Source organism: Marmota flaviventris, chromosome 6 (assembly GCF_047511675.1).
Source record: "Marmota flaviventris isolate mMarFla1 chromosome 6, mMarFla1.hap1, whole genome shotgun sequence".
NCBI classification, from domain to species: domain Eukaryota; kingdom Metazoa; phylum Chordata; class Mammalia; order Rodentia; family Sciuridae; genus Marmota; species Marmota flaviventris.
The window spans coordinates 157,075,406-157,087,939 of record NC_092503.1 but is presented as its reverse complement, the minus strand read 5'-3'; the positions used below and the strand labels follow the sequence as shown (position 1 = coordinate 157,087,939).

At 49.3% G+C, this 12,534-nt stretch overlaps 1 protein-coding gene across 1 annotated transcript; it reads right to left on the bottom strand.

Annotated features, from left to right (window-relative positions):
• Positions 1 to 309: 309 nt before the first annotated feature.
• On the bottom strand, positions 310 to 11,764 carry Trim38 (tripartite motif containing 38). The gene is made up of 7 exons (XM_027948102.2): positions 11,654 to 11,764; positions 9,879 to 10,403; positions 8,229 to 8,324; positions 5,665 to 5,895; positions 4,690 to 4,712; positions 4,482 to 4,594; positions 310 to 1,263 (listed from the first exon to the last, which is right to left on the bottom strand). Exons 2-7 carry the CDS (start codon positions 10,284 to 10,286, stop codon positions 740 to 742), a joined length of 1,395 nt encoding a protein of 464 aa, XP_027803903.2. The 5' UTR covers positions 10,287 to 10,403; positions 11,654 to 11,764; the 3' UTR covers positions 310 to 739.
• Positions 11,765 to 12,534: the final 770 nt, after the last annotated feature.

Sequence of the window (12,534 nt, the reverse complement as noted above, 5' to 3'; positions counted from 1 at the left end):
TGTTTGTTTGCTGTTGCTTCATAGTCAGTGTGACACTGGATCCGCATAAGCCTCACCCTGACCTGATTCTGTCTGAAGATTGGAGACCAGTGACGTTTGGAGCCACAATGGAGTGGGTCAGCCAAGGACTGAGCCAAGATAAATTTTTCCTCTTCTAAGTTGTTATTGGTGGGTAGTTTTGTCACAAGCAACAAAAAGCTTCCTTGTGGAAGGGAGCAAAAAAATAAAACCAACTTTTTTCTTCTACCCACCTTTGGTTTTTCCCTGGGGACCCTGTAAACTGAATCAACAAGACACACTAACAGGAGACAATGTATTACATGGAAATTTATTAACATGTGCATCCCACATACACGTGAGAATACTCAAGAGATAAGTAATGCCAGGAAGCGGTTAGAACGTGGGCTTAGATAGCTTTTTAACAAAATAAGAGTATTTTAGGGTAGCGAAATATGCTACCCTTCGTCAACGAGGGACAAGCCAGCCTCTGTCGGCCTGCCTGGGGGAACTTCTGTGCTGCGGAGCTATTACCTGCTTCCCACTGAGGCTCAGCTGACCACAGGGGGCAGGCTTACCCTCCTGACATCTACTACTTCAATGCAGATTCACTAAATAGCCACTGGAAGCCCAGCACTGTTCCAGGGCCTGGAAGAGTGGCAATGAGGAGAACTGACCACGCTCTGCCTGTAGGGGGTCTGTAACCTTCTATGATGGCTAACCTAGGAGGCTGCTCCTTTCTTCACTGCTCTAGGGGAGGCAGGAACAGAGGAGAGTGCTGATAAACACGGAAGAAGGGCTGGAGAGTCGTGAAGAAGGAGGCATTTTGGAAAGTGAAGATATGGGAGCCAGTGGTCATGTTGTAGAAGGACACAAATCCAGTCTCCCAGTCCAGAAAAACTCCCACAACCAGGGGCTTCTCACATAGAGGAAGAGGAGTGGGGGGACTGGTCAGAGCTAGGTAGTCTTGCCCTTTGTGCAGCCTGATGGTCCAGAAGCCAAACTCCGGCTCCTGCTTCATGTCAGCGCCCCTCTGCACACTGTCCAAACAGACTCCCAAATCCCAAGCAGTCCCTTCTCCAACGTCCACTTCAAAGTAGTGTCTCCCTGAGGAGAAGCCCCCGAAGCCCAGGACACAGGGGTAGGCACTGAATCTCCTGGGAGAAAAGTCAAGATCCTTCTGGCAGCCTCCGAGAGTCACCTGTCTCCCGTCCTCTGACAGATTCAGGCTGGGATGAGCGGTATCCGGATCCAGAGTCACACTGACTGCAAAGGACAAGAAAGCGGCAGAGAGCAATATGAGTGTTCTTGCGCCAGGCAACTTATTTAAATAAAGCCAGTCTGTGCTCAAGTACAGGCAGAACTCTTACTAGCTCTGCGAGTGAAGCACAGTCACCATGTCTGCTGCAGACCCTGGTGGGAGAATGGAATGGGGACAGTCGGCCTGCATCTGGTGGACATGGTGAGTGCCTAATCAGTGATCCCAATCATAGTACATCCATGACATCACCCTCACCACCACTGTCCTTTCCTTCAGAGACACCAGGGCGTTGGAGTGGTTCCTGCCCTGTCTAGGTCCTTCTCCCATGTGGGACTTCCAGGAACCAGGAAGTAGTACAGCTGAAAGGAGCCCTCCCGTCTCCCTTTGACCAGCACTGTATGGTAGCAAATATCTGTACAAGACAGTATAGATGGAGTAATAAATGTTATGTATAACATATTATACATGTCACATACAATAAATGCATACACAATAGCGTGTATTACAGGTATATCATACATACTATGTCTAAATTCATGTGTTTACCATGCATGTTTATAATATAATATGTTATACATATTATATATCCTATCTTATATAAATAAAAAGCCAATCTTTAAATAGTACTCTTTTATATATTAAAGCTTCCCATATTTCCCACACACAGCATATGATCCATTACATTAAAAGCATGCAATCTCCACATTTTGTGGATATCCATCAGTTCTGGATTATTAGAGGTATCCTATTCTCTCTCTCACATATGTATATGAACAGACTGGAGTGAGGGTTTTACCAACTGCACAGAGTCGAAGCGTGGAGCGAGTGCACGAGGCGACCTACAGAGCAGGGAAGCCTGGGTATCCTCGGGGGAGGAGCATCTTTTCCAAACAGCAGGAGAGTCTCTGAACTCACTTCACATGCAAGCCTGCCTGACGCATAGGACGCCCCCCCACCACCACCAGCAGTCGTCTCTACAAGTGTGATCACAGGGCTCTGAGCCTACAGAGGGCAGCTGGCTCTTCTTTCCCTGTTCTTGTAATGTCAGGGTACCTCCCTGCCCAGTGGGTTACCTTATGCTGACCACACTATGTAAGCAGCATGACAGCACCATGACGGTCTGCAGGTAACTTGAAGCTTGAATGTCAAATCTGTACATTATACATAATGTATAGATAAGTTTGTGTGCGTGCGTGCGTGTGTGTGTGCGTGTGTGTGGTTTATCCTGAGAGCAAAACTGTGGTTTAACATTAGAAACTAAATTATTACAACCACCACATCATCAAGTTATGGGAAAGAAACTGCAAGATGCTGAAAATGAGTGAATCTCAGTCACTAATTCCAATCCTTATGATGACTGGCTTCTTTTGAAACCAAGTCACTTATCAAAACAGTAAAGTATGTACACTCTAAATCTGGACACATTTATTAAAAAACAGAATGTAAATAAAATGCCATTCAAATACCAGAAGATGATATTGACTATAAAAAAAATTCCCAGATATCAGTAAGTAAAGAACCCAGTTAAAAAAAAAAAAAAAAATCTTAAGCCACAGGAAATCATGGGTAAATTAGGCTAATGGACATCAAAAAAAATTTTTTTCAACCTCACTATGAGCTGGAGAAACTTAAAATAAATTCACAATTAAGTACCATTTCAAATCCATCAGATATATTTAAAAATTTTTATAAACAAAGAAATCAGGGAGATGTGAAACATTGGGAATTCTTTTGTGACTAGAGGGATATATAAGTGGTTACTAGTTCAAGATCTGTAGAATCTAATAAAATTAGGATGTGCACCCCTTGTGTCGACCTTTTCACCTCAGGGTACTGTACTCTACAGCACATGTCTACCTCCTCTGGGTCTAAGGCAGAACGCTGTAATCAAATGCACCAATATTTCTGCAGTAAAACATATTTTCAGAATAAGTGGAATAAACAGACTTCAAAAAGTCTGGGATCGATGCAGTTCAGACGTGGCCATGAGGACAGAAATGCTCAAGGGTAGCCTTCTGTAGCCCCTGGCTCTCAGTGTCACATCCTTGTAAAAGTCCTACCCTTCAGGTGTGGGCAGCATCTGAGAATTGCTTCTGGCTGACAGAATATGGCCAAGGTGATAGGATGGAGCTTCTGTGACTGCATTTCATTAAGACTCCATCTTGCTAGCAGATTTACTACAGAGTCTCTCTCTCTTCAGCCCACTTGGAAGAAAAAACTGAGGAGCTCATGTGCAAGAATCTGAGCAGAGGCCTCTAGCAGTGGAGGGCAACTTCCATCCAACACCCAAGAAGAAGCCAGGGCCCTATGTCTGGCCACCCTCAGGGCACAGATTCTGCCAGCAACCGGAGTGATCTTGGAAGTGTACTCCTTCCTCCCCAGCCTAGCCTCCAGACCAGAACACGAGAGGACACCCTAACTGAGAGGTGTGAGGAGCACAAGCAGAGGCCCATCCGAGCTGTGCCTACATGCCTGGCTCACAAAAACTGCAACATAATATATCTGTATCATTTTCAGAGAGTAAATTTTTTGGCAACTGTTGGCCGCATAAACCAAGTCATTCCAGGGTAGGTCTAACTTGGCAGCCAAACACATCATGATAAGACTTTCCATTTTCAGAGTCTTTTGACATTCATAATTATGCATAAGAAACTGTGGCACTACATCAGGCACTATTAACAGAATCAAGGGAGCAGGAAGCTAAGGCTTTTGAATGAGCAAAACTTGGTTTTTGGATAGGGTTCTAATATTAACCTGGATGATCTGAGTCAAGTCCCTAAAATTCTGAACCGTAATCTATGATACTCATCTACCTTTCTTGCATTGCTCTAAGACTTTAAAATATTCACAATAAACACTCTAATCAGATCTAACACCACGGTGTGGCCTTGTCGTGTGCCAGATGCTGTGCTGGCAATTTACACACAGGAAGGAAGTGGGAACTGCTAATATATTCATTTTCAGATGGGAAAACTGAGGGCCTGGAGTTGCCTGGAGTGACAAGGGTAATCTGTGGAGCAGGAGGAACTTGAAGGGTCCACAGACAACCAGCATCGATGGCACGCCAAGCCTCAGAGCAGTCCAGGAGGGGAAAGTGTGACGCTCCTCTGCAAGTAACTACCCAGCCTCCCTCTGGCTGCGTGCCTGCTGAGGACACTGGGGACCTCGGTCACTGTTCAGGGTCCCTTCCATCCAGCATTTAGGAATTCTTGAGTTCACATACCTTGATAGCGTCTCAGCATTTTCTTCACATCTAAGTAAAGCTCAGAAACGTTGCACGTGGTATGAATCTCCATGGGAAAGTCCTCCAGGGTTTCCAGCCTCTTCTCCCAGTTCCTAGAAGAAGCAGAGGCCAGAGGCTTCCTCAGTGGCATGCTCCATTCAGCTGGAGGGCCCTTGCCCCTCCATTCCTGCACTCATACAGGACCTACCTGGTCACGATGTCTTTCACATCCTATAAAGGAACAGGGACAGAAGGTGAGTATTCCATGGGACCTGGCATGTAGAGCTGTTCCCTACAAACATTCTTCCCAAAGAAGGACAGAGCACGATCCCAGCCTTGGAACTGACGGACACTAGGAGGGGACGATTCCCAACCCCACCTCCGGCCGACTTGGCCTGAGTCTGTCACCTCTGTCAGCAGCTCTGGGAACAGTACTGTCTGCAGTGGATGGGCCTGTGGGCTGCCCGGGGAGTGGCCAGGGGCTTTGTTCGCGCTGCCTCTGGCAAGACTTGTTTTCAATGGCCTACATTTCTTTAAAGTGAGCCCATATTGGAGGTTCCTTGTCACAAAGGTGCTTAGTGGGGAATCTGTGCACCACTCAGGAGACTGCGCCACGGAGGAAGTGGCAGTGGTGTCACGTGGTGGGGGAGCAGATGTGCCATACGCAACCCTATAGTGCGACCACCCTCCCTATTAGCGGGAGCCAAAAGTGACAGGTCCTGCTGTCTCTCAGGGGCACGCATTCTCCATGTAGCTGTACAAAGACCCACGAGATCCACAGCAGCAGGCCTCCATGGGCAGATCTGGGAAAAGCCTGGTACTCATGTGGCTGCTTCCCTGTCACCATCTGTCATGGGAAAAGTGTCTCAGGAGAGAGTCTGACAGTTGGGGATCTGTGCACATGGGCCACAGGGAAGGGGATGGCAGAAGTTACCTGTGGTGCCACTAGGCCACACCGTGTCCACCCAGAGCAAGTGTGCTCTTCTAATTATCACACAGGTACCCCATGGACGGCCGGGAGCCCCCGGAGGAAACGGACTCACTATCTCAAAGAAGCATGACCTTCAATTCCCCACACGCTGCTACACCGCTGGCAGTGAAGGCAGGCCTTCCAACCTTCCTGCCCGCCTTCCGACTCCCTCTTCCGACACTTCCCTCCCCTGCTGCAAGTCCACAGCCTCACCTGCAGCAACTTCTGCGAGGAGCTCTGACACTTTGCCTCCAGCTCCAGGATGTGGCTCTGGAGTTCATCGCTCTTGTGCTTCAGCCGGGCCTCACTGTCCCTCATCCTGCTCAGCAAGTCCTCCTCTTCCTCCTCCAGCCTCCAGAGATGACACTGCTCCTCCAAACACAGAAAAACCTGGAGACTCTTAAAGTCAGACTTGATTTTCTGTTTCCGAGCCTCAATCTTCTCCTAGAGTCAAAAAAGGTCAAAGGGGGGTGACAAGCTGGGCATGGTGGCGTATGCTTGTAATCCCAGTGGCTCAGGAGGCTGAGGCAGGAGGATGGCAAGTTCAAAGAAAGTCTCAGCGATTTAGTGAGAACCTGTCTCAAAATAAAATATTTTTTAAAAAGTTGGGGGGGGGGGTGGAGCGAGGCTGGTGTCCCGTGGTGGGAGAGCGGATGTGCCATACGCAGTTCAGTGTTCAATCCCTGGTACCAAAAAAAAAAAAAAAAAAAAAAATGGCAGGGGCAGGTGACAGATGCAGAGAGAAAGCAGAACCATGGTCACCGCGCACGGGGCGGTGGGCGGGGGGAGGGGGATAAAGGGAAAACGGGGAGCTGGTGCGTAACAGGGACTGAGTTTCAGTCAGGAAGACAAAAAGTGTTCTGGGGACGGAGATGGAGACAGCTGCACACCATGAAAGCACCCAGATCACCGAGATTCACGCTGTGAGTGGTTCACACAGCAAATCCCGTGGTGTGCGTATTTTAACACACACACACACACACACACACACACACACACACACAGAGCTGAAGCAGCTACTGGGACATAATTTTCTTGGGAGTCATTCAACCTGGAAGAATGTGGGAGAGACTGACCCTGATTTTCTATAGTCACCTGATTAATGTCCCTTTTCAGCCAAGATACAGGGGGACGGAGGGACAGGGGCACTAGATAAGTTAAAGCATTTGAATCCTGCCCTAGTTCTATGCTTATCAGTTACAAAGATAATACTGAATTTTCATTTGGAGTGTAAGAAGGCGTTTCTGAGTCTGAAGAAAATTCTTAAAGCAAAAGCTAGTAAAGACCATCATAAAGGGTCGATTTTGAGACCACCAGCTGGTAGAAGGGGCCTTGATTCTTGGCAGAGGGGGTCCAGATATGGCAGCTGTTATTTTTTTTTAATATCTTTTAGTTGTCAATGGACCTTTATTTTATTTATTTATACGTAGAGCTGGGAAGTGAATCCAGTGCCTCACACGTTAGGCAAGCCGTATGCCACTGAGCCACTACCCAGCACTGTCTGTTATGTTTAACAGATAAATACTCATCTAGGGTTTTTGTGGGTTTTGTTTGTTTTTGCTGTTGTTTGGTTTGGTTTGGGTTTTTTGGTACAGGGAATTGTACCTCTTAAGCATTGAGCCACATCCCAACCCTTTTTTATATTTTATTTTGAGACAGGGTCTTGCTGCATTGCTTAGGGCCCCATTAAGTTGCTGAGGCTGGCTTTGAATTTGCAATCCTCCTGCCTCAGTCTCCCAAGCTGCTGGGATTACAGATGTGCACCACTGCGCCTGGCTCCAGGGTCATTTTAATAATCCCTCTGTATAAGATAACCAAAATCCAATGATAAGTCTCACCGGACTCAGCTTTCATTTGAGGAGACAGAGAATGGCAATTTCCATGAGGGTGTCCCAGATTCTTGCAGTGTGTCAATTGTGATATGGCATTAGAAGAGTCATTGGTTTAGGATGAGATGGAATTTTTGTGGAGATAAGTACAGATTTATCCCTTGATTGATGAGCTTTCTATACATGTTAGTTAAAATCAAGGTCTTCCCCACTGCCCAAGATCCCGAAATTAGGGAAGTCAGACCATCCTTGGGAAGCTCAAGTTCAACATAAACACACAAAGAAGCATAGGTTGAAATAATCCCCTGAAAGCGGCAAAACGGCTAGCTGGCTGTGGAATCCGGCTGCAAGCTAGTGGATTAAATAGGTATTCATACAAAGGAATGTCTCTGATAATGCAGAGGCCGGTGAGCCATGCACAGTCTGAAACCTTACAGTCTGTAATTGCAGTGCATAGGACCCTGCAGCAGGTATGATGCAGCACGCAAAGCAAGCCGGTTTCCTTTACTGGTTTCATAAATCTCGACACGAAGGGATCCCACAGTGTGCGTGCTCTCAAAGTCTGGTTTCTGAACGCACCGGCCCAGAGCTAGACCCTGCCCTGCGGTTAATACAACCAGACCATAAACATAATAGTGTTGACACCTGCACGTCTGGGAAGTGTCCAAGTGTGAAAACTAGCCATGACCAGTTGCAGGCAAACATAGACAGCAGTTTGGTTTCTTGTAAGTTATCAGGAACACCAGACAATTACCAGTGAAAGACCCAAGGGTTTGGTGGTAAAATCCATCTATGGAAATAAACAACTAGGGCGTAAAAACAAGGATTTCTTCTTTGAGGTTCATCCACTGGTCTTTTTTATTGAGAATGGTCCATCACTGTGCTTTGCCCCAGTCATCCTCCATGCCTACACTCTGCAACAGAAAATAACTGGAGATCAGTACTTACCTTCCATTCCGTTATCTGCCTTGCCACGAATGCCTTCTGATTTGTACACGCCTCATGGAGTTGATTCAATTTTGATAGAACAATCTGGAGTTGTTCCTGGAGGAAAACATCAGGTGAGTGAAGTCTATTCAATTTGATTCCTCACTAGACACCTCCCGGGAATCCCGGCCTCTCACCCCAAGATGAGTCACAACCCCAATACTACTTATTGAGTCTTACACTGGGCCGGAGAGCACGCTGAGACTGGATGGATGGCAACATACTGATTTCCGTAGCCACCCTCAACAGTGGGTTAGGGAAGGGTTAAGCAACTCGTCCAAACCATAACCGGTGGACAGTGGAGCTGAAGTCCAGTTTCCTGTGGTGACCCAGGCCTGCACTACGGCCACCAGTCTTGCCAGGAAACACTGTGCAGACACGGAAAAACTCTAAGAAACTTTATGAACCATAAGCTGAGCAAACACAGCTAATACCAGCGAACTTTGTAGGCGTATGGGTGAGTCGGAAGGAAAGTTGGGCTGGCCGCCAGCTGATGTGACTAGAAATGGCGACTGGAAAAGGGAGATTCTGATTTCTGAAGAACAACGTCACAAAACCAATTTAAAAGTCCTTAGAGTCCATGTCCAGGGTTTAGGTTATGTTTCAAAAGGGTTTCTCATATTTCCACTGAAAGCAGTTAGAAGCTGACCCAAGTTGCTCGTGTGTAAGAGGACTGGCTCCTGTCCTCTCCCGGTCTGCCCCTTCACCCCCAGCACCCTCAGGAAAGGCCTCTGTGTAACGGGTTGCCCTGGCTGTGCACCAGATGCTTTTCCAACTGAAATCCCTTCACACTTCACAAACCCTGGGTGTGTGTCATGGAGGGAGGGATCTGCTCTTTCCCTCAGATGGGAAAACAAAGGCATGAAGATCTTCAGTAACTTACCTAGAAATGCCCTTCTACTGAGCGCCAGAGCTAGGATCTCAACCTGAGGAGTCTGGCTCTGAGCCTTATTAACTGTCACCGTGTGCTGCTGCTCTCCTTCTCACTGGGTGGGGAAATAATTCAAACCTGAACGTCCCCATTAGTTACTGCCTGCAAGTGGACTTAAAGGAAGAGCTGTGCGTGTTCCGTGTAGTCAGGATCAACATGTCCTTTGGAAGGGCTTCCAACAAGTCTTCCTACACTGGAGGGGAGAACAAGGGGTCCCCCACCCGGAACAAGCCTTCCTCAAGCCTGGCGGGGCGGAGCGGGGAGGCAGCAGCCGGGCTGCTCCCTCATCATGCCACAGCGAAGGCTGCCTTCCTCCACGCGCTCTGGGCAAGACTCTGGGTGTCAGCCAGAGCCTCTGCCTCACGCCAACCCCACAGCCCAGGGTTTCTTCTATAATCCAGCTGGAAACTGCCCTCACTCTCTTTCTAACAGGGATCATTCAATTCCAGTCCTGGATATTCCTTTTATTTTAGCAGTGTCAGAGTGACCATGTCACTGACCCGTCAATCCTCAGATGAAAATCCCCGTGGAGGCACCACTCTGGCTGCTCGAGGACAGACTGGGCGCACAGTGCCTCGCACACTACTTTTCAGGATAACATGATAAGAGCCATAGTTCAGGGTCCCAGTCTCAGGCTGGGGGAGCTGGCTCTCACTGAGGTGCCTGGGCCGCATGCTCACCTTGTAGACCTGGCATGCGTCTTCCACAAGAGTCGTGCTGTGCCCTGCATGTGCTGGGGCCCGCTCACAGCGCCAGCAGATGAGCTGGCCCTCGTTCTCACAGAAGAGGTGCAGCTGCTCGCCATGCTCTCCACACAGCTGCTCAAGGTCCATCTCCCCAATGACCTCAAGGAGGTTTTCCAGAACCTTGTTGGACCCGTAATTTGTCACAGGAAGTGAGACGCAACACAGAGGGCAGCAGAAGGACTTCTGCCATCCTAATAGGTTCTGGGTGTTGTAGGACCACGGGAGGCATGTGCTGCAGTAGCTGTGTCCACAGCTGATGGTCACAGGATGGGTCATCAGGTTCTTGCAGATGGGGCAGGTGGCTATTTCTTTCATCTTCTTTGCGAATGAGGCAAGGGCCATGGCTTTTGTTGAGAAGTTCTGGTGGTAGATATGAAGCAGCCAGAATTTTCCAGGGACGGAAACACACCACAGCTGAGCCTAGGTACAACGTACTGGATGTTACTGGCCTTCACTGGTCTAAAAAGAAGAAGCAGATTGGAAATTAGAAGATGCATAAAGATCTAGCGGCGTTGTCCAATATGGTACCAAGATCATGTGTGGCCATTTAAATTTAACTTAATGAAAATTTAATACAACTTAAATCCAGTTTCTCAGTCTTCCTCGGCACATTTTAATTCTGTAATGGCTGCATGGAGTGGCTGCCTGACCACGCAGACAGAGAACATTTCATCACAGTGGAAAGTCTGAGGTGGAGACAGGCCCCCTCACTGGATCTGTAGGAAGAGCAGGGAATCAGAGAGGCTGTGGGGACACTTCCTTATTCTAGTGGGTGCCAAGAACTGGTTCAGAATCCTCTTCTAACTGGTAGTGACACTCAGGTGGTCTGGCAGGACTTATTTCATTGAGGTGATCAAATCTGAGTCCACCCCACAAAGATGGCTGGTCATCGCGTGAACACGTCCCAGGGGAGACCAAACCAGGAAGGTGATAATGTAAGCAAGGCAAGCAGAAGAACTGGTTCCTCTTTTTGTCCCCCCTCCCCTGCCCACCTCATAACTGAGGGAAAAAGCAGAATGAGCGCCAGGGAGGGGAGGTTTAGTCCTATGCCTGACAACCAGGGACATGCCTGTCTTTTCGGGGTCAGAGTCTGACTCCAGGAGAAGCCCAGTCCAGGATATAGGGAAGGTGGTGGGCAGGGCAGGCCACAGTGGGACCCAGGGTGTTGGGCCCCCTTCCGTGCATCACTGAGCAGGTTATGACCAGAGGAGAAGGGGGAGTGACTAGGAGCAGCATCAGCCCCCTGGGACCCTCCTTTTCCCGTGTAACCCACCCACCACCAGGGGTACGCTCCTGGGTGGCAGCAGACAGGAAGTTCGGATAGTGACTCTTCCTCTGAAACTGCAGTACCTGGAACTAAAAACAGGAATTCCACTGAAGCTAAATGGGCTGTCGTCCTTTCAGAACCAGGACCTGCCCCCTAGAGCCCTGCGGGATTTCTTCCCAGGATTTCTACCTTGGCCGTCTGGCCGTCCGGCCGCTAGAGGCGCTCTGCCCGCGGGAGGAGCGACTCCTGCTCCCAAGGCCACGGTGCACAACCTGGGCCTCAGTGCCCCTGACACCGGGAGTTTCCGAGCCTCGGTGCGAAGCGGGAGGGAGGGAAGGGGAAGGAGAGGTCGAAAAAGACAGCGGTGGGGGCTGTAAAGCAAAGTCGGGAGCATTGCTGGGGTTCCGCTGTCAGGAAACGCATCCCCCGCGCCGCCACTCACCACACTTCCCAGCACAGACCATCCCCACCCAGAGGACTCTGGCCGGGACCTTCCACCAACTCGGGTAATGGCTGCCCGTCCTTCGGAGCGGCCGCTTCCCGGACCCGCCCAAGTCAGATCCAAGTGAAACTAACGTGAGAGGCGGGGCCGAGGGTTGGGGCCAATGGGGCTGCCCTATCTTTTGCAGTTGGCTAGTCCTGCCAGGGCGGGGAGGAAACAGGGAAAAAAAGAGCTGCTTTTCAAGTGAACCGAAGGAACCAACTGGCAATCCCATAAACTCCCTGGTGACCCAGCACACAGTGTTTGGGAGCCTGCAGAGGGTTAGCTCCCAGACCTGAGAGGCCTTGCCACGTGTGCTACCAGCCCTTTCGGGAGTCCATAGGCTTCCTGACCAGTGTCATTTCTTTGCTAACCCTGGTCACTTACTGTTTTACAACTGCCTTGCTGGGGGTGGTGGGAAGGCTGGGCCCGTTGGCACCGCCACCTTCTCCCAAGTCAGCCTCCATCCTTCTCGGCCCTGTGGCCGTGTCTCCTTGTCCACCTCAGCAGCCCCTCTGCAGGACTCGGATGCTTTTCTACAGCCACAGACAGTCGCCCAGGACAGGCAGCAGGAGCCGCTCAGGGAAAGGGCCCCCGCAGTGGGTATCTTCCTCTTCTGCAGTGCACTGTGGCCCTGAGGGACCATGGCTCTGCTCTGCACACTGTGAAGAGGCTGCTGGGTTGGGGTCAAGTCCTGAGCCATTCAACTCCAGCTCCTCCATTTCAAAACCAGCGTAAAAACACTATAGCCATCCAAGGTACAAAAATTACTGAGTGAAAATAATAGAGGACTACTACATTGGAATGCCACCTTGTTGCATTTATAGCCTGAGGTGTAAGAG

Coding starts and splice junctions, on each gene's coding strand:
- Trim38 (XM_027948102.2), bottom strand. CDS start 10,286: ATGGCCCTTGCCTCATTCGCAAAGAAGATGAAAGAAATAGCCACCTGC. Junction 5,896..8,228: donor GGCAGATAACGGAATGGAAG/GTAAGTACTGAT, acceptor TTTTGACTCTAG/GAGAAGATTGAGGCTCGGAA. Junction 4,713..5,664: donor CCTCGCAGAAGTTGCTGCAG/GTGAGGCTGTGG, acceptor GTTCCTTTATAG/GATGTGAAAGACATCGTGAC.